At 33.0% G+C, this 23,533-nt stretch overlaps 1 protein-coding gene across 6 annotated transcripts in view; it reads right to left on the bottom strand.

Annotated features, from left to right (window-relative positions):
- Positions 1-23,533, bottom strand: part of Dh44-r1 (Diuretic hormone 44 receptor 1) — an 83,037-nt gene that overhangs the window by 17,885 nt on the left and 41,619 nt on the right. For 5 of the 6 annotated variants that reach the window (XM_076376403.1, XM_076376405.1, XM_076376401.1 and 2 more), the window contains exon 2: positions 5,276-5,465. In XM_076376403.1, coding sequence (XP_076232518.1) covers positions 5,276-5,465 — 190 coding nt within the window. Of the gene's footprint in view, positions 1-5,275; positions 5,497-23,533 lie in introns of all 6 variants that reach the window. The other variant, XM_076376406.1, reaches the window with a different exon arrangement.

The following is a 23,533-nucleotide window of genomic DNA, read 5'->3' as shown; positions in this document are numbered from 1 at the left end:
GACACGGGAAATCTAGGGTCGTTTATGGTATTGTAACGCAGTAAGAATTCTGACTAGCACCAGTACGTTTTCGGTCGACAGAGACGATATTCAAGAAGATTTTTATTTGCTAACAGAGCCGCATTAATACTTTCGGAGGAAACTAAAATCTAAAAGAATATCGTTTGCTTGCTCAAAATTTCTTTCACACCGTTTATGCGCTAACACTTGAAGAAGTGACTTTCTTTAGAAATGGTAGGACCTCCAAGGGCCCAACAAGGGGTTCATGGGTAGGGATGTGCTCGGGAGTGACAGAGCCAATAACTAATGAGCGTTGGCGTGAACTGCGCAAAGGGTACGAAAACTCGTCAACCGACAACTGCGTTCTCCCAGTGAACGAAGTATAGATACTTTGCTCGTGGCCAATATCTGCGAGCTATTCCTGACGAACGCTCGAACTGCTTCCTTCTGTTTCGTTATTTTACGTTATCGGTTTCTTAGGGTGGGTCTGCGCAATATGTTATACGAGGTGTTCTAGGATTGGTGGTGTAAGGGGTAAGGGGATGATTCTTCACGAAAAATAAGACAAGTTTTGTTGAGAATGATTCAGTATTTTTTGATGAGTTTATGATGTGGAGGTGATTTGTAGTTATTTTTGAGGATATTGGTAGATAAATAGGAAATTAGTATATAAATAGAGTTCGAGTTACTAATTGTTGAAAAACGTCTAGAGTATGAATGAAATGTGTGTCTAACTCGGGAGTTATACCACTGACGGCTGTGTCTGACCTGACTGATGCTGGTAGTAGAATGAGTCATTAGTCAGACATATTTCACTCGACTTTCGATGTTCTTACAATAATTAATAATTTTGAAACGAAGCTCTAAACACAATTTTATTATTCTTGATTGTCGACCTCTTTTGCCATGTAGAATCATTCCTTAGCCTTGTAAAGTTATTGGTAATAGGAGTCTTTTTGGATTCTAACCTTTCTATGCTAATATTTTCGTAAAAATGCTTATTTACTTTTTAATTTCTGAATAATTAACTGTGGTATACATTGTAATATTCTAATACACACCATTCTTTTCAAATACATTAAAAATACTTATTAAAAAAGAGCTGGGTGACAAAACTTTTTTTGGTTTTTGGATTACTTTAAAAAAGAAGTTATGAATTCGATATTCTAAATATAAGCTCTAGTTGAATTAATGAATTTATAACTAGGATGGGTTGTTTTAAATATTCCAATTTTTTTTAATAAGATTTTAAACTTTCTATTTGTTAAACGTTGCATAGTTTTAAACGTTCAGCCTTCCATATCTTTAAATTCATCTGTTTAATGTCCCACTTTTTGAAAATTTTCTACTGTCTCTTTATCGTATTATTTTATTTTTACTCAGAACGCTAAAGTTCCGCGATATACTGTGTTTTTTGTTTTAACATTTCATTTGATATATATTATATTTCCTTTATATGAATAAATTCTCTTTTTGAAACAATTTAATGTCTTGATAAAATCAGGTTGGCTGATTCACAAAATATGAATACGTGTTCTGCAATTTTTCGAAAATTGTATCAATATCTCGATAAAATAAATTTGGAAATTACTGTTAAGTTTTCTCTGAAACATATATGTATATTATTTTATACACATATGGTATAACAATATGCATAATATTATACTGCGTCCCTTTATTTAAGGGACCTAAATTAAGTTTCGAATTAATATTGGACAACAAATAAATAATAAATATACTGTGATCTCACTAATCAATTATTGAACGAAACCACGTGCAATTAATCATCGAGATAAATGGTATTAAACGATGGCTTATAAAATAAACAACACTCCATTGAAACTTCATAATTGTCTACCACAGGGAACAAGTAAGTGTTTCAAAATATTTAAGCACAACTTGAGGAGTGCATTAGAGCGTTTTCAGTCCTCTATATCTCGCATGAGAACGCAAGTTCTCTACTTTCAACGAAGGTGAATAAATGATCAGACGTTCAAAGCTGAGCGAAATACAGTTTCCTTGTTCGTTATTGTACGATGAAGAAACTGCTGTCGCGCGCTTTGAGCGTGTCGTTATCTATGCATGCTGGTCAATTCAGTTATCGATACTTTTCATCGGTTCTCTGAATGAATCACACGCATGTTCGAGTTGGTTGAATCGATATTCAATTGTATGTTAGAGGTCTGATTATAAAAAAAGACACCTTTACCTCTAATTCTTTTTGACAATTGTAATGAATATTGAGAAATTTGCATTACAAAGACCATACAGGATGATTTACGTTATTGTTTTAAATCGTAACTTCATTGACAATATAATTAAAGGCAATGTCAGAAGAAGATAATTAATGATTTGAAAAGTGAACACCTATTAGATATATTTATAGGGCTATTTTTTAAGTGGAATAATAGATGTGCACTCAACAGTTACATTACTTTTTTCAATGGGAAAGCATACAAGATGTCCCAGCTGAAGCAGGTCATCTAAATATCTCCTTTGTTTTTGTAATAACATGAAAATTTAAAAAATTAAATAAAATGATCCTACACAAAATATTGTTTTTCCATGATATTCCTCTCTTGAAATCATTCAAATTATGAAACAGACAATTTTCGAGTCATTAAAAACAGAGGAGATATTTAAGTAGCCTGTTTTGGCTTCTAAAAAAAGTATTCTAATAGAGTGGTAAAAAAATCATTAGTTCAAGAGATATTTTAAATAAATATCTTTAGTGGAGGGACTCTACGTTTTGACCTCCTTGCTCACTTTAAAAAATAAAATGTATTTGTAACTTCAATGCTGAACCATTAAATAATGTGATAAAAGAGATTGAAAAAGTGATAAGAAAATATTTACCACGTAACGTTGAAACATTTGAGTATTTAAAAATGTTTAAAAATCATGAAATTTCTAACAAAATATTCAGCTTTCAGTAACCTCACTTCGTATTTTATTTTCAAAAGATTATGCTGTGCAAAAAAAAATGCTAGGTTCCAATTAAAAGGAAAGCGCAATTACACATTGCAACTGCATCGTTAAATCTGTGAAAAGAATCGTATGATGAAATGATAGAATTTGTTACTGCAAAATTGTCCTATATGTTTTCAGGTCTTTCTCTAACTTTAATTCGTATAAAGTTATCGTGAGTAATAAATAAATAATGTCGATCGTAATTTGATAGTTTATACATCGTGCTGATAAGTGGTCGACGACCTTTAATTTGAACATCTAAAATGGATACGTTTTATGTATGCAAATGTTAGATATCGTTAGGATATTCACGAAGCACTGTGCTATCTACGTTTATACTACAAATTGAATTTGAATATCTGAGTATTCTGATGACACTATACAGGATATTAACAGTACTAGCACTTCTGCTATCTTGTATGCGTCTGGTTATCCAGTGAATTAATTTTCATTTTCGTATGAAACGTTATTCACTCCACATAGATTCTCAAATGAAAATTAAATGAAGTGATTCACATCTACGACACTTCAACCTCGATTTTTTGAGAAAGCACAATTTTCAAAGCTCCCATTTATTTATTACTAATAATCATCCCCCAATCAGTTCAACTGCTTATCATATTCCTGTAATTAAGAAGATGGCGCCAATAGAAGTTTTCAGAAGAAATATTGATAGGGAACGTGTCAACCATTTTTTCTGCATTCGACTTTCTTATTTTCCAAGGACTGGACAGACGCTTTCTTGATAAAACGCTTTGCATATTGCATAAGTACAATCCCCCGAGGTATTTCGTTCCGTTTTTATCAATGCTACGTCAGGGGGTTTTATTCTTGTACCACTAGTGGTCCGCCCCAACAGAAATGTACTCCAGGGAAGGTTTTTCCTGTCGACTAAAAGCGGAGGCGAAGTCGTTGCTGGTGGTTCGTTTTAGCATAAAATTGTAATATTATGCGCCTGGAGCATTGCATGTTGGGTCTGGCGGTGAAATTCACTAAACAAGCGATTTAATCGATTGGAGGAACACTACTAATGGTTATTTTCTCTCGTGTAGAAAATGTATAGCGAAAAGCACTTTCTGCTCTTTGGAGGTTTGACACTGTATGTATTAACTATTTAAAGAAACCAAATGCTTAAAAAGATCTAGATTCATTACTGCTAATTAGAATTTTGTTTCAATCTGTTTATGAACGTAGAGGAGAAAATGGTAGTATGGTGAGGTAGCATATGGCCGACTTTTTTAGAGTTGAACTAATTAATTGAAATGTTTTCCTAATTTAATTCTCATTAAATTTGTTTTCATAGCTAAGGATTCAAAATGAGCTAAAACATTATTTAATTAGGGAAAATATAAAATCTTTTCCTTCATGAAGCAACTTTTTTGCCGTTTAACTTTAATACTGTTAATATGGAACCAAAGTTTTAGTTTAGATATTAATATATAATTTTAATAATATAACTATTACAGATATTAATATTAAAATAAGTAGAATATTTACTGAATTTAATACTACATATTACTTTTAATATTTGATATTATATGTGTTTTGTATTAGAAGATACTATAATATTCTAAAATAATAATATCTGTAAAAATTACAAATGCATGTAGGTAGCATTTCCACATTCAATGCATTTAATTCATAATTTATTTTCACGTTATAACAGAAAATAATCCAACCTCGCTTGCACCGCAATTTTCATTCTAAAATGCTATTTAATTTAGTTTCTGTTGGTTAATAATCCAGTTTCTCATACTCTCGTGTATTTTCTGTTACTATTAAGACAAGATTATGAATCTGCATTCGTATTAGTAAGAGTTAAATAAATTACAAAACAGTATCAAACATACTATTATAATAATACAAGTATGTATTTAAGCTACTTTAAATACACCACAAGAGACGCCTAGAATAAAACTTGGAAAAGATCCCCAAAAAATCTAAAAAACTTTTGAACATACCACAAATTAAGTAAACAAGGGTGATGTACGAATACCTCCTTGAAATACCACAGGTACGTAAGATACAGTGCGTTCACCTAGCATTTCCTGAGTATCAACTCAGCCAGCATGAAATCTCATTGTTAGTAACTTTAAGAACACGTTCAAGCGTTCTCAAACCTCGAGAAGCAACTAAGCCCCAGTAAAGGATCTATGAAATAAGAAATCCTATCTACATTTTCCCTACAGAGGTATCAGAACCTACCCCAACATACTTTCCCAAGAATTTTCTAGCATGTCTCACCCGCTGCCCATTCCCACCACTATCGAGCAGAACCACGGCGATTTGAATAGGAATATCTTACTTGCAATAGAGGAATATCGACACGGCCACGATGAGGGTGAGCAAAGAGAGGCTGTAGCCGATGAAGTAGATCGTGGTCGAGATGATTTCCACTCCGCCTTCGATGGCAGGCTCACGAAGGTCGCGGCAGAGGCTGTAGTTCGAGTAGTTGCTCCAGGTTCCATCCAGCCTGCACCACCGACTGGCGTTCTCTATAAAGGCAAACGCAATTTGTGTCAATATCTGGAATGAAATATAATTTTTCTGTTTAGTTTTAGCTGAACATCTACTTAGCTGTTAGCTCGTTAGCGACTCTGAGTATGTCTTCTAAGTCTGAGTAGACACTGTGCAGAGCTGGTAAGGTTGCACTGGGGACACATTTTGACATAGTAGCAATTTTTCATATATGTATAGGGAATACGTTGATTCAGCTAGTAGTTATGATTAGTTTGGTCAATAAAACGCTAGATCTGAAAGTGCGTGTGAAATCAGGTGATTTTATCTACTGTGACCATATGGATCCATGGACCATTTTTTCCACGTGCAACCTTACCAGCTCTGTACAGTATGATCGACTATGACATTGTGTAGTGTAAGTTGTAATGTGTTTGTAATTTCTGCTTTACTCATTTTGCGTTTTATGTATCCTATTTTATTTAAGTTAAGAATTTTCAATTTTTACTTCGTTACATGAGGTGTCTTCTAATACATAAATTTACTAATTCATTTCTAACTATAAATAATACCTACATACATATATTTGTAAATGAATTGTAGTGTTGCAATTACAGAATTTTGTAAAACGAAATTCCGTTTTTGATCGTTTCAGGAATTATATGTTTTTGACTTGTGATAGTTCTCCAGCACGAGTATAATGCGTCTATTGTCAGTCTGAACAGTCATATTGGTTCTATTATGCATAGGTGTTCCAGAATGTATGCGGTTGGTCGAATTGGTGTTGCATTTGCGGTAATCGATTGTAGTCGTACTGGATTATTGATCAGGTGAGATTGGAGAACTTCAGGCATTTATGGTACCACAGTGGGCTTTTATTTTAAGTTTTGAGATTGGGATATTAAACTATGTTTCACAAGGGAAAGGCGAAAACACTCAATATGAAAATAATTTCAACGACGTAATTTGCCAGATTTGTTTGATATTTTAAGGGAAATTGTGATACTAACAATCAGCAATTTTTGATACTTTTTGTTGGTTATTCAAGATAAAAGACAATAGTTGTTTTAGGTCACTGATCGATGTGAAATGATATTTATGAAACATCGTGTGTTTGCCATCAAGGAGATACTTCTACAAAGACTTATAAATATGTATGATAGCGATTTAATCATTTTACAAAATATTTTAATCTTAAGATAATCTAAATTCTTTTTATTCAGAAAAGCAAATTAAATTAGATGGTATTTACATGGAAAACGTTTTGTCATATTTATGAACCTCTGCAACTCTAATTTCTTTTGTAAGTTATATACCATCAAACTTTTGTGATTTAAGATTTATGCAAATAAAATTTCATAATTGAATTTTGTCTAGAACTTTTGACACAGAGATCGTGCCCCAAAAAAGGAAGGACGTGAAAAATTTATTACAATATCTCTGAGATAATATAAATTGATTTGGAAGAGCAGGTACAAAAGAATTTTCTTAAAGTTTTTCTAAAAAAGTTACTTGGTATTTTAAGAAAAATTTCTGATATTAAAAAATTCCAATAATCCTTTTGTCACTTTAACAAAGTTAAAATTATATGGACTATTTTTAGCATCTTCTTTATAGTCCAATCTATTGAAATATTTTAACGTACTCCATGGAAAATATTAATAAATCCACTCCTGGAGTGCAAACATTTCCACTATTTTCATTTAATATATCACCAATCCCACAGGAATGACATACCTGTCTGATGAAAGCAGGAAAAGAAATAACACCATCCCTGTATGAACTAATCTACAACAATATGGAACAATTAATTACCCTTCCATCCCCTATCTCTTTACTTGCTACATTTGCCTGTTCCACGATTTTAAGAAATATTCATCACATTCTGCTCTTAGCTAACGCTTTTCTCGCACGAATTTTTCCAGCTGAAAGCATCGTAAGAAAATAATCTCAGAAATCACTGCTCATTTCGAGCGAAGCTAACTGCGATATTTTCTCATTTATGACTTTTCATCGCGACTCAATCGAACGAATTTCTCTCCCTGAAATTGTCAAGCTCTTCAATCGATACTCCACCTCCGAGCAATATTTAAATATAAATGTCAGACGTGGCTGAAATCGCGGATATTCAGTGATCTCATCACCCAGCGATATTCGTGGACCGCGGATGGATGTCGGTCGCATTTGCATTATTCAGGACCGACGAGTACAGTGGCTGCGTAATCGATAAGACTATGGAAAGGCCGTTTACAGTCTGGACGGTCGCATATAAACGAGTTGCTTAATTTACATCGGACACCTTAGTTGCTCTACCTTTGATAAGCGAACTGATTGATTAACCCCAAGTTAAGATATTCCGCTTTGATGGGAAACTCGAGCACGGGTCGTTTGAGATAGTTGTGTGCCAGCTGAAGCAAGATGGAGTAAGTTTGAGCGGTTTTGAAGAAGTGGAAGAGGGTGGATGTGTGTTTCAGTGGGAAGAAGCAGAGGAAAATGGATTGCAGAGGTCCATAATGTTCAAGGGTGTTCAAAAGGGTGGCTGACTGGGTTTGAGAGAGACTGAAGAGAACTAAAAACGCTGAGGACTTAGAGAGGCTGCAAGGAAGACTGAGAAAGAACAAGAGAAATTGAGGAAGACTGAGTAAGCTTGAAAGAGATGAAAAAGAAATGAAAAGGACTGAAAGAGTTCAAGAGGGCGTAAAAGGGGTTCAAAGGGAATTGAAAGGGCCCAAAAAGTACAGAAGGTTCAAGAGGTCCAAGATAACTTGATAAATAATATACAGATTGTCTGAGGTATAAGGTGCCAAATTTTGTCAGTACATTTTATGGGTCTAGATAAGGAAAAAGTGTTATATGAATATAGGTTACTTAGTGCTTTATTAAAAAGTTATAAGCAAAAATGGGAAATTTCAAAGACGCAGTTAAGAATAGCTAAATAACCAATGTTTTGTCTAGACCTATAGAGCCCACTGACAAAGTTTGGCACCTTAAACTTAGGACACCCTGTATGTAGATTAATACTGAAAGCTATATAATTATAAAATACTCATCAAAAATCAAAACCCTATAGTTACTTCAAAGAGCAGATATTAAATACTAAGTACATTTTTTCACATTTCACTGTAGCTATAAAAAAATGTGAACTGTCGTCTTATAAATATGTTTTTCCATAAAATTCTGAGACAAGAGAATAGAGGAATTTTTAATTTCTTCTGTAGAGGGATAAAAGAATCTGGAAGACAATGTCTTGTAATTTCAGCAAATATTCAGAAAATAGTCTCTTACTTTTTCCATTGCATTTATTGGACTGACATTCCAACTTGTTTTCCTCCTACATGCGTTAAAGCTTGGAAACGTTGCTGGTACACGAGAAAAAGCGTTCTTGTTCGCGCTTCAAATTATTGTAATGGTTCTATTTGTATGGACTTGGTAACTACTAAACCCCAGTAGAAAAAGGAGAAAAAATGTTTTGGAATTTATATTAGAAATTTCCTAAACTGTGTAAAATACTTGCGTAACAAAAATGAAAGAAACTAACTTATCGTGATATGTAATAAATAGCAAAAAAACAGAGAATATTAATTTGCTTCCATACAAATGAAATATTTTATTATTTCGTTCTGCGTTCACCTCATAATTTCGTCCCCTATTTATTGTTATTATACAATTTTGCCTCACTGCACTTTTCATCGGATTTAACATGTATAACATAAAATATTAATATCCATATTTGTAAGTCAATGCTTTTGAAACGCACGCAGTGTAAAGATCGCTGTGATACTACCAAGTATCATCGATTAATGTGGAATTTTAATTTCTATATAATAAATTATCAAATATATCAAAGAATGTTTATGTGTGTTTCAAATATTATCAAGAGCAGGGATGTAATCATTTCGTTTTTTATATATTCGAGCTATTTTTGTGTTTTTTAATTGTGTACATTTAAGATCAAATAAACTACACAAAATTTTATCGGAACACGCATTTAGTGCTTCAATATTCCTTGCAGATTTTTATTCGTTTTCCTTTTCCCTTTACGACACGTGTGCTTGGAAATGTCAATTTTATTTCGTGTAATGCAAACATCCGTTACAAATGAAATCTCTTTTCGGATTTAAAAGTAAATTGGTGGTGACATAGTTACAAGGAAAAGCTGACATGTTCAGCGGAAATACTATAAATAGCTCGCTGACACTCTTTATTTTCTTAAATGGTAGCCTTGAGACTTCTTTAAGTAACCTTTGCAATTCAACAAGGGAGATAACTTTTTAGATTTTCAAATTATACGAGTTTTAAAACTTTTAGTTTTCCTATTTCCTGATCCTTCAATTTAAAAACTTTCAAATATTCAAATTCCAAATTCTCAAATTTTCAAATTTTTAAATTTTCAAATTTTCAAATTTTCAAATCTGTTAAACTTTAAACATTCTACTTGTCAAACATTCAAATTTTCAATTTTTAAATTTCTCAAGAAGGTACAATAAAACTTTGTCTACATGTCATCAAAGGTGGATGATTGTGTACTTACTCTATTTAATGAGATCTACAAATTGGTAAGGAGTCATTAAAAATTGAGTGCCACATGTGGAAAAATATTCTCCCGAGTAACTTATATTTTTGCACAGACATTTTTTATATCATATATTAAAACTTCAGTTCGTATAAAATATATATAATTTGTAACAAATATAGCTTTCGATATTTTAGGGGATGTTAGAGGATTTAAATTGGAACACCAAATGTCTTATAATCTTATATCTTATATACTATTATCTCATATACTTATATCTTATATACTAAATTAACAAACAGAGGATTTTGCAATTTTACAGATATATTGAAGAGCAAAAACAGAGCAAAAAGTCTTAATACATTTTATGGTGTCTCTGATGATTTAACTTTTATAAAGCTTGAAATATCCGAGAAGACTGTAGGAAACGAATTCTGTATTTTTAAAGCTTCACAAGAATTAAATTCTAAGAGATACAACGAAATGTATTAAGACCTTTTGTTCTATTTCTGCCCTTCATTACATCTGTAAAATTACAAAATCCTCTGATGGTTAGTTTAGCACATAGGTATATTAACTTTAAGGCATTATTATTGCAAAAGGAAGGCAAATCGGACATTATATCATAGGAAATTTTGTGATCTAATTTGGATCTTCCACCACCCCTTAAAATATCGAAGGCTATATTTGTTACACCTCGTGTACTACAATTCTCTCGATTCATTTTAGTGAAAGCTAAAGTGCACCGAAGGTGCTGGTGTGTTCTCCATTCTTCTCACAAGTGGATATGAACTAGGAACAGAATCGAGTGTGAGATGAAATATCGTTAATGGAAGAGGAAATAAACGTCTGGGTGACCAGGGCCACGCGGTGGGTTTTAATTTGTTCAGTGAACAAGTTATTTCGCTCCGTTTGCCAGCTAAGACACGCGCAATTTTTTCTACTCAGCTTGTCGTTACTTCTCCCGTGAACTTCAACCCCCCGTAGTTCGTTGTTGTCCCTAATTGAAATGCTGATTATGAAGCGAGGAAATGACTCAAGTCGAGAAGAGAACTTTCCTCGCTGGAAAACTTCGGATCGGTGTCCAGGAAAGTGAGAAAAGTTCAAAGAAAAGAGGAAAGGAGTAACAGTGCTAAATCGTTCTTTTTATTCGAACGAGAATAAAATCGTGAGAATGGCAATTTCGTTCAATTGAGTATTAGAGCAGTTTATAGAGGCGCGCGAATAAGGGTAGAAGAATTAAAAAAAGTATTCAGTACGTTGCGCTTGTCAGACGTGAGCTTTTATGGAAGTAAATTCAATCGTCTTTGAACGAGGCATCGTAATTTCCTATCTGAAAGAGTCCAGTACATTATGATAACGAAGATTTTCTTTAAAATGAGTGACGCCTCGCTGAAAGTGAAATTTAAATCTAACGATCCGATTAAAATGAAGTTACTATACCTAATTAGCAGAAAGACGTTAATTGTAATTCTTGAAGATTATTATTAAAGGGATGTAATATCATCATAGTTTTTCTTTAAAGTTTTAACATTTCAAGCTTACAATTTTTCGAACTGAAATATTCATATACAATAGAGGAATATACTCAAATATTTTAACATTTAAACATTCATATATGCAAATATTGAAACTTCATTATTGGTGACAGAACTAAATTCTGTTTTAATGTTTTAAAACGCAATGGAATTTCTTATAAGCTATAGGAATATACGATTTCAAACCTTTGTTTAGATAGCTGTTGTAATACATTAAATATTAGGTACACATTTTTTTAACACGACCAAAATTATTTAGATACCTATTTCACTATATTTCATTTACTTTTCATAATTATTAGAAAAGTAGATTACGACATTTTATATAGAGAATGTTGTTAATATTGTTTTTCATAAATGTTCTACGAAAGCTTTTTTAAATATTGTCAAATTTGAGCTTCAAAGTAATTGTTTGGTTTACTTGTATGCTTGGCTTGTCTTTCAGAAACCAGATTAGTTACTGCCGCGCGTCATTAACGAGCACCTCTTAAAACTTTACGCGTTACTCATTATCCCACGCGATCCTTGTAAGTTGCAGACTTAGAAAAATCTCTGTCTAACGATCTTAATTTTGCCACAGTAAAAAGTTCATCCTTCTGAAACCAGGAAATTTTCTACGATCTAACGATATAAGTTTTCCTTTCTAAAATAAACAAGTAATGTGGAATATAAAAGTATTGTTAAAAATTGGTGGTTTTAATTTTTTAAGACAGACGACCTTTCTTCGCTTAAACAAAAGTTAATAGCATTTCATAGAATGATAAGTAGTGACTAATAAGTTTCCTCGGTGCAGGCAGCAGTTCCTTTAACTCGATTACATAACTTTCTCTTTTCCTGGACACAGAAATAATGAAGCCAAAATAAGGACGAAATATAAGACCTATAAAGAGTTAACGACCATACTTTCATGAAACTACAGATTTCGTTCTTTCGAAAGAAGATAAAAGAGAAGGGAGTACAGACTTTATTCCATCAAACGATAAGCAGCAAATCATAAATTTTGTGAGAGGTGGGTGTAGAAAAGAGGGGAAGGAGAATTCCTTTCAAGTTGATCATGCAATTTTCTTCTTTTCTAGCTACGAAAATAACAAGGCAGTTTGGAAGTTAGTATCGGCGACCTTGCTTGAATGGTGATTATGATAATGGCTCAAGTTATACACGGTGATTCAAATTTAAACTCTTGGATATTAAATTACTGAAATATTGAAATATATCTAATGCTTCATTTTTTAGTTGGTTTCAAAGTTATCGGCGTAGATTCAAACAGAATTGACCTTGTGTACACTTAGGATTCATTTTACGTGATGTATCTAAACTGTGTAAAAAAATCATGTAAAGAGAGTCGTGTATAATTTAATTTGCAAGTTGTAAAATGCTTAGTTGCAGCTTGTAAATCAATTTTTGCATGACACTCTTTACATTATTCTTTTTTACGTGAATTAGATCCATCCTATAAAATAAGTTCCAGGTGTACGTACAAGTGTTCGACAACAGGTGTCAGAAATTTTAAGGGACGATTGTATATGTTAAAATAACACGAAAATTAAGGACGATAACAATGTTTTTAAGACCTCGTTTCAGAATTATTAATTACTAAAAACTGCCTAAAATTGACGTAAAATATGTCTGACTTTGGAGTTATTCTACTGATTTCTTTGTGTCTGGCTTGGGACCTATTCTACTGATATTTTTGTGTCTGACTTGGGACTTATTCTACTGATTTTTCTATGTCTGACAGGGGACTTATTTTTGTCACCTATTGTTGAACATCTTATACACATAGAATATGTTTATTAAATTAACATTTTCTAACATTTAGAAGTTAATATTATTACTATAGACAATTCGACCTTTGAGTTTCTCAATATTAAAAAGAACTTTAAATTTCCTTTAAAATTATAATTGTCTAAAAGATCTTCCTTTATGCCATAAATCTCTTTCAGAAATCTATGATTTTACAAATCACTACTCAAAATACATATTCCCTAGAATTACTAAAGCTACTAAACTTTATCACTATTCACGCAAATCAGACAAAATTCCCAATTTTATTTTATATAAGTTAATCTATTATTTCTATGAATCATTACTTCAATTCATTATCGTTATTTTACCCAAAAAGTGCATTGCGAATCAGCATAGAGAAGTCGTACATTCAGTTTCTTTAATTTTTAACTTGGGCCACTCTCATCACTGCCGTCTTGAATTACGATGAACGAGTTAAAGTAAGAAATATAATTTACCAGACGAGTTGGTTGTTTGTTTTTCCTTCGCGGCGGTTGTGAGCTTAACTCGTTTCTCTCGAATTCGTTGTTGCCGCCTCGTTGCACCTGGGCGCTTCCATGTGCACGAGGTCGGAGATCGCGGTTGCGACGACGACGAGACAGTCGAGGTTGGCGGAAATTCTCAGAGAAACAGGAGAAAGTTTTTTGAAAAACCAACGAGCGATGTTCATGAGCAGCAGAGAGTGCTCGGGGAAAATAAATTTCCAAGTTTCAAATGCATTCTCGAGATCTCGTTTGCAACTTCGATTTATATCCTTCACCATCCCCATTCGACTACGCGAACTACCCTCCTCTGACACTCGAAGGTGCGTTTCTCTCTACCAAATGAGGGCTTACTCAGTTATCGGCTTCCTTCGATTTTCTAAATTTTTGGTTACAATTGAGATACCTAAATTTTGAAAATTGTGGTTGCGTGAAGGTGCATCACAATTTTGATGGATAAAAGAACATGTTAAAACAATTTTAACGACGAGAAATATTTTTGATTGGATAACGTAGGGTAAACAATTGTTCAATAGTATTCGTGCTAAATGATGAATTTATGTATTAGAAAATACTGTGTTCAATTAAATGGAAAATTGATAATCCTTCATTTCTGACACTTTTTTGTACATAAGATAAAATTTTCACAATTAAATGAGAATAAAAGTAGTTTGAGTTAGGATAAAAGACTGAATAAAATGAAAAGTCGATATATCATGGTATGAACTGCATGTTTCTGATTAATTATCATACTTTTCTGTAGATTAGACAGTTCAAAAATCAAACTTAATTACAGGAATCACCGTCAATACGGAGTACAGGAATTGTTTCCAGCTGAATCACGGCTAAATATACATTAATACCCAGCACATGTTCCGCTGTCAGAGCAATCCACCGTTTATAATCCGTAATTCTCCGTAATGCGGAACAACTCTGATTTAAGCTTCCCCGTGACGATCGATATTCATCTAGTATGCGCACGTATTTCGCTACGTCAAATAACCTACAATCTTGATCAGCAGAACGAACGATCCATCTGTCAGTCCCATCGAAGTATAAAGGGAAAGTTCATAATTCTAAATTCCTTCTTTCGTTTGTAGTTTAAATGAACAAATTTGGTTTGATGTAGAGAAGTGAATAGATGTCAGAAATTTTAAGAGATGATTGTACATGTTAAAATAGAACGAAAATGATGAAATTACGTTTGGAGCTTTGTGTCAGATTTATTGCTGTTAAGGAAATCCCTAAGTTCGTGTGAAATGTGTCTCACTTAGGATTTATTCTATTGACAGCCTACAGTAACTAGGTCAGGCATAGGGAAATCAGTAGAGTAAGTCCTAAATCAGACACAAATAAAGTAGTAGAGAAAACCGAAAGTCAGACATCAGGAAATCAGTAGAATAAGTCCTAAGTAAGGCATAAAGAAATCAGTAGAATAAGTATCAAGTCAGCCACATAGAATTCAGTAGAATAAGTGTTAAGTCAGCCACATAGAATTCAGTAGACTAAGTATCAAGTCAGCCACATAGAATTCAGTAGAATAAGTATCAAGTCAGCCACATAGAATTCAGTAGAATAAGTATCAAGTCAGCCACATAGAATTCAGTAGAATAAGTATCAAGTCAGCCACATAGAATTCAGTAGAATAAGTATCAAGTCAGCCACATAGAATTCAGTAGAATAAGTTCTAACAATAAGCTAGTCACAGTAAAGCCAGTAGAATAAGTCCCAAGTCAGACACAATAAAGCCAGTAGAATAAGTTCGAAATCGGACACATTTCATACGAATTTTAGGTGATTTTTCTTAACAATATTTAACTCAGAAACGAAGCATAAAACACAATTTCGTCTATCTTCATTTTCATCTTATTCTAACATATAGAATCATTCCTTAAAATTACTGACACTTGTTGTTCAACATCTTGTACACAGAGCGTTTGGCTGTAGGTGTATAACTTCGCTATAATTAACAAATTTTGAAGGTTTGTCCCTCTTAAGCAATCTCATCTTATCATGCTTGCTTGAAAAGCAAGCAAATGATTTTTATAATTCACAATTTTTGCAGTTTACAGTACTTCACAAGAATGAATTCTTTCGAAGGAAGATTTCGAAAACGAATAACAGTATTTCACAAAAATTTAGACCATTCCAGAGGTTCGTGGCTCTACTACCAAGATCCACGACCGTTGGAACGTCTCCAACGATGGTCGGGCTGAAAACACATTAAACTCCTAGGAATGAGTTAAGTCGACGGGACTACAAGATCGTCCATTAATTATCTGGGCACGTCTACAGATGTAAGCGTGATTAAAGTCGAAGATAACGAGCTGTTTATCCTCCCTTGGGTTCTCCTCGAGGGAGTAACAAACTGTTGTTACCTTTCCCTTGCGTTAGTCTGTATCAATATTGTTAATGATTCTAATAATCATTAACAATATTGATATTGGGTAACTATACGATGGTAGTTAGTAGCTACCTTCTGGGGGTTTTGAATGTAAACTGTGTACTTTTGGAAAAGAACTTCGATATTATGCTAACGTTGTAGTTAGTATGTTCATTAGAAGCTTGCTGAAATTCTAATAGTTTAAGTCTCGAGTGAAACTAAATGTTTCAATGAAAATTTTAATAAAATAGGGTAAAAGATTTAATTACTGTCATTTTAGGGACTAACTCTGAGTTTATTGTATAGTCTAATTTATAGTTATTATATAGTATTATATTTATTATTTAGTATTGTATTTACCGAACAAAAGCATATGTTTTCTTGCTGTTTGTTATTATTTAATACATTTTCTGTGAAAGCATAGTTTATGTGATTATCAAGACCTCTGTTATTACTTATGAATTTGTGAATTTAATGAAGATATTTCGGAAGATACTGTCATGCTTAGAGCGTATGAATGAAATTATAAATGACATCCTCAATGATATTTGACTCAATTGTGCTCATTTAATTGATACCTTTTTAGTTACCAATGAGTCCTTAATCAATGGAATACGTATTAGGAATATTTTACCTATTGTTAGATAATAATAGCTGCTTCACTCTGACCTGCTACGAACTCTGCTTAAAGCAGCTTTACTCGGACGATCGAGCAACAATCGCTGCTGCATCCTGCTAATTACGATTCAAAGTTAATGTGTAGGGAATTGCGTCCCCAATGAATTCAGATAGAATATCATATCTTAAGCAGAAGCTCGGTCGTTCTATAGTACCCTATACTTGTAATAGATATAAGAAGATTGAATTTTAATTACAGGTACATTAAGTCGTTAGCAATTAAAATAATAACTTCTTTTGAATTTTAATTTTATAATACAATAGACAATGATTGGATAATAAGATGTCTTAAATATCAATTCTAAATTAAAAATATTAATAAAAGAGAAATAAGATCTCTGAAATTTTAATTTTTGTTAACAATGGCTAACCACACATATTGAGGTTTCGCCGCAGGCTTTATTTGACGCGGAATAGCTTGTGATCAAAGTCTGTCACGAACATCCCAGATAGAAATAGGCGATAACGAATCAAAACCGCTGATTTATCTGCAGATTCGATTAAAAACTTTCGGTTTGAAAGAAACTTTGTCAGTTGTCCTGCAAACTCCAAGGGAGTTAAATGAAATAATAAATATATCAACGTAGACGTGGTAGAATAGCAACGAGCTTATTTTAGGTAACTAGTATACAGATAAAACAAAGCTGAAATGATGGAAACAAAATAATAATTCTATTTCTCAAGAGAAGAAAAAGGAATTCAACTTTCTTCAATATACAATTAATTTTTTGCTTCATTTCTCAAAACCTGCGTAGTACAGCATAAATTACCATAATAATGATTTTCATTGCTGCCTGTTAAATATCTATCCTATCTTTATCAATTGTGGCTAACTGAATAAAGAAATCTGCACGTGAAAATTCAATATGCAACACGCACGTGGCGAACAAAATTTAACGAGACTGAATGCGGGGAGTCGATACTTTGCAATTAACTGTCTCGATGACAGGTGTATTTAGTTATCGCGTGTCAGTGTGAAAGCTGCAATAATTCGCATGACACGTGGGAAGGACGATTATAAAATGGTCACACAAGATAGGAGCGTGTCAGTTGATATTTTTAAATACTATCCAGTTGATTCACCATTCTGCTGGCAATAATTCGCCCATCGACTATGACTTTTATCTATTTGTGACATCAGATCAAATCCTATATATACACATGCAAACATTTTAAAGAATAATATTATATATTTGCAATAATATAAAATGATTTTGAAACATCTCAATCCCTAATTTTTTAATTGTAAACAGTCTACTATTAAATCATTATGCACCTCTCAATTAAAATTCTAGACCTATTGTTATGACATTAAATAATCGGAATTCTGAACAACAAAGTTTGCAAGAATTCAAGATTCCATTAGTCGATGTTTCACTATATTTTCTAGAACAAAACAAGAAATTGTAGCACAGGTAGATTATGATGTTAAAACATTGATGAACCAAGTGTAGAGAACTGAACAGGGGTAAAATAATATTAAAAAATATTCTTAGTGTATCTTACGAATTTTTTAATCTCATTAGGGAAACGGAACTTAAGAAAACAGAATTCATTTAATGCACCTGAATAATTCCAAGATATGGTGAATATGATAACGAGTTCACGAGGGTGTTCTGTAGTGCCAACGTCGGGGCTGATTTTCACGTTTTGTGATGCCATTGACACAAGGGGATTGGTTCCTCCGCGTTAACGATCGATCTTGGACCCAGCCGCGGCCAGCTTCTGTCTCCCCGTCGTGGGAACGTTTCATTTCTCGAGTTCAGGGACAATTCCACGAACTCGTTTAATTTCCAAGCGACAGCGGAGCACAGACCCAACGCCTGGGCTTTATCGTTCCATCTCGAACATGCCGAGAGAGCGTCAAAATGAAGTTACTCTGCTCGAGATTGCTCATACACGTGCGCAATTATCATTTGTGTCTGTCAACCGCACGACAAAGACTGCCGCCATGGACGTCTAAGCGCAATTAAAGTCCTACTGTCTGGGGGAGCGTGAGGTGAAGGGTCAGGAGTCTTTGAATGGTTAAAGATGGAGGGATGAATGGTACTGGATGAATCGCGACGTGCTTTAATATATTAACGAAAGATTATTCCAACATTTTTCAAATTTTTACACAGGAGAAGTTCTTAAATTTTATGTACAAATTTATGTCAGATTTTATATGTATAAACAAGATTTTCAAATATTAAAGGAAGGAATTTTTGAAATATTGTATAAAATAGTTTCTCAAAATTTGTTTAAGAAAAGAGTTTAAAATTTTTGTATAGAAAAGTGTCTCAATTTTTAAATCAAAGAATTTTCAGAATTTTATATAAGAAAATCTCTCAAATTCCAAACAAGAATGTTCTTCACAATTTGTATGAAAAAATATTTAAAATTTATCTTAATGTCGTATAATACGTTAATTACTGTATTTTAAAAAATAATAAAGGTACTAAAGAAAGTATAAAATAATAACATTAGTAAAGACAATATTAAATAATAAAGTTAATAAAAATTAACGAGAATGAAATATAAAAAATGCAAGTACTTCTTTAGTATAAATTAACATAAAAATTAATGAAACTTAATGATTCAGGTTTTGTACTGACCAAATACAGTATTTTTTAAAAGAACATTTAGAATATAAAAATTTTAAAAAAATAGATACAACGAATGAATCTATATTTACGATAAAGTATAAAACAGATAAATAACAAAAACAAACGATTTACAACACGCTTTGTGAACAAGCTATTGCATTTTCGTCTGTGCACAAATAGACATGTACTACAGCTGTAGTGGCTGGCCATAGAGGGTTTTATCCACTTGTTACTGTACGACCACACATGGACTTAAACTACTTAATCTAGCTGTTGCATTGTGCAGAGTTCGCGTGTCTCGCCACACTGGTTTCTACTGAAACTTTGAAAACATGCAAGCAAACTTTTGTAGCTTTCAAACAACTATTTAAAGATAACTCATATTTATTTAAGCTGAATATTTGGAACAATGAACATGGATAATATTTTTTATAAAGCATTCTCTCATTCATCCACTGTTTTATTGTGGATACTATTATTGTTGTATTTTAACATACAAATATTTATGGTTTCAAATTTTTATTAATTCATATTGCTTGAATTTACTTTTCTACGTTTATTACTTCCATACTAAAGTGTACAACATACTATGTACTTTGAAATAATATTGTATTCCAAGTTTGATGGAAATTCTTCATTCGATCACTGTTAACAAGATACTTCTTAGAAATTTACATTTTCAAGGCCATTCAGAGGTACCACCTACCATGTAGAAAACGACTAAAAATAACATTAGATTCATCAATCTTCCCTGGATATGATTCCCCAATTCCCTGACACCGCCAGATAACAGCAAATGATAAATGGTTAAGGACTAACACCGAGCTGACGATGCTGGACCATTCGGGACCTTCGCAGGTAGATCTGAGTGTGCTGAAGGTGGTTCAAGTGAGGTGGAGCGAATCGAAAGGGTTTAGAATGGATTGTAGTATATTCGAGAGTCACGTTCCCAGAGAAGGATCGAGAAATTTTATTTAAACTATTGAAATGATTCAAATATTCAAATTTTCTAACATTAAAATTATCAAATTATAAATATGTTTAATTTTTCAAATTACGAATTCCTCAAATCTAAGTTAAAATTCTTGCTTCTTACGATAGAATATTGCCTACCCTTCTATGAATAATTTCACAAGCACATCTGAAAGCTATAAACATATCCTGACACCTCAGAACTAACCTAAATAAACTTAAATAATAAAGAAAAATTCTGCTCCTGTATGTATCTTCTTTTTTTTTAAATTTATTGATTGTTGAAGTACGACCTATCATATAGTAATGGAAATTCATCAATAATGGCATGTTAGCTCGGGATTCCTCGAGGGCTAAGACTCCATTCCGTCTACGTTGAGATTCAATCATTGCTTCGATGTTCGAACTTCTAATCAGCAATAGTCCTTTTCTCGGGATCCGTCTGCTCGTTGTTCTCTCGTTATTTTCTGTGCTTTGTCGCGGAAGTCTATGACGTCACGGCGACGCAAAAAAGCCAGCCTGTAATTGGCGACGGGTTCAATTTTATCCTCGAAGGAAAATGGTAAATCGAATTACCGGCTGCGTTGTAATTGCCTCGTACCTGGACCGTCGTTCATCGAATCCTCTGGCGTAATTCGATTTTTCGTACCGCGCCAATTCGCCACGAGGACGATCCTCATCGCGACCTTACCAGCAATAGCTTTGTTTCATTGCAATTGCGCTACGATTCGACGCCGCTCGGTCGATTCGATTACGAATTATTTCGATCACCGTGCATGATAAGGGCATCCGATTTGATGAAACGTGGTTGAATGGTACGTACAAAATGTGAACGTGTTTGGTTGGTACAGGGATTTGTGGAATTTGTTCACATACGTTCAGAATGTTGGGTGATTTTACAGCTATGATGGATTTTTTTCTTTTGTTTGCACTATCTTCAATTTTTATGTGTAACTCCTGTTCAATTGAACATTTAACATCCAGGTTTGTTGTATTTTTTAGTTTCATGTCAAACTGGTAGTTGAAAGTAGGTGGTTTTAAAATATAGGTGTATGAAGAATTTTGTTAGTAGAAGGCTGATTTAGATTGTTTTGAAGTTTCAATTCTTCATCTTTTTAGTTCCCATATTTATATGTATTAACCTATTCTAGGATATCATTAAACTGTGCTACTTAAACATTAACTACCCAGATATAAAGCTTAATAAAACAGTGATCGATAGTGGTTGGTACATCTCTAAGAAACGTTAATGACTATTTAGGAGTATCGAATAGTTTCTGCTAATGATACTGAGATGTTGTCACTGGAGGTACCGAAGGAATTATACGTGGATCTGTCAGCAGTAATGAGAATAATCCAGCTATTCAATGACATTATTCCCTCACCTCCTGGTCAAACAATGACCTCTGCACGAGACATGGTCGCGAGATTAATCGTATTTCGCGTGACGCTATTTATCGTCCAGAGAAGCATTGGGAGTGACTATTTTAATATACATATATTGAGAACTAATGCGAACACTTTTGTCATTGTCATATTATGCAAATATTATTGCCTGCAAATTTTTTCTATATTTCGTCCATTTAAACAATGGCACATATCATTTTCAAAAATCGAGCTTTTAGTTTACTGCGTAATAACTCTAACTTATTTTATTTTCATGCTCATCCCATAAATTATGCAAATAGTACCTTCCTATATTTAATATTTACAATTTTTTACAAGGAATAGAATTTGTTATTTATGTTATAATTTAATATAGTTCGTGGTCTATTATGTATCTTGAATTCCTTCTCAAAGAGTGCCAACCTGTGTAGGATTATAATATATTAATAGCAGGTGAGTTTTACAAGCCTTTTTCTAAGAGAAAACTGATTTTCAAAATTTCTACTAACTAACTGATAATTAAGAAATATTTACGAATTATTTAGCTAATTATAGTATGATTTGTTAATTTATTGATTAAAAATGAATCGCATCATTTTTTAGCTGCGATTTTTAATATAGTGACTTATATTCAGACACATTAAATGAATAATTTTGTCACTCAATTTGCAATTCTATTATAACAGTATCTACCTGAAATCAAATTTTACTATCGAATTTTCTCGTCAAAATTTCGGTTGTTGTACCATTGATCCAATTTTGTGAAGCAGTCATTATTAGATTCCCAATTTCAAATTACCGAATTTTGGTATGAAGGTGGTTAATGAAATCAGTAGATAATTACCTCTCACAAGGAATAAATCAAAACCAGCGAAGAGCGCATATAATAAATATTCTTCAATTATTATAAGAAAAATGAGATATTTTTCCTCCTCAGTAAATCTACATTGTGCTTATATCATGAATGTAATTCAATCTCGATCACATTGTATTGGAAAATCGAAAATCTAGGTTCTGCATACCAAACGTATTGCGGTTCACGTTCCAGGATAACAATTGTCGCTCGATAACGAGTCCCCACTGTTAAGATTCTGCACAGGAATCTCTCGATCAATATCGCGTTTCCTGCTGACTAAATGACGAATTTCGTTCTTCATCGCAGAAAAATCTGCTGAAGTGCGCTTTAGGGAGTCGTAAAACCAGCATTAGGGAGTCAGTAATACGGTAATTCGTAGATACTACTTCGCAGTGAAAACCTCACACGAGGCTATAAAATAGCGAAAAATCTAATCTCGATCCAATCGAAACACAGAAATAAAACTTATGACGCTGGAAACTGCAAGAAACTGCAGGACCTTGCCTCTGCGGAATTTTGAAGGCGATCCTGCTTACGGAGTGATTCACTTAAGCATCCATAAATGGAAGGATTCTGAGTAGGATATGAGTAATATAAATATAAGAGTTAAGGGAAATTGAATTCGATTAAATTTCGTATAGAATAATGAATAAAAATTGAATATTAATAATAAATATGTTAGAGTTTCAAGCTTGACTATGGAATTTCTCAGTCAGAGTAATTGTCATATAAATGTGAGCTGTTTTGCCTGAAATGAGATAGAGACACGAAAGAAGAGTGTTTGAGTAGTTGAGTATTTTTACTGCAACTGTTAGTAGAAATAAATAAATCTGAAGGTAGCGACTTAATTTACATATACAATTTTTATTTCTGTGATTCTTCAAACTTGTCTGACAATACAAATGAGCGACTAGCTTTATTAATAAAA

The sequence above is a fragment of the Calliopsis andreniformis genome, chromosome 4, assembly GCF_051401765.1.
Source record: "Calliopsis andreniformis isolate RMS-2024a chromosome 4, iyCalAndr_principal, whole genome shotgun sequence".
Lineage (NCBI taxonomy): Eukaryota > Metazoa > Arthropoda > Insecta > Hymenoptera > Andrenidae > Calliopsis > Calliopsis andreniformis.
This window is presented reverse-complemented; position numbering and strand designations above follow the sequence as displayed.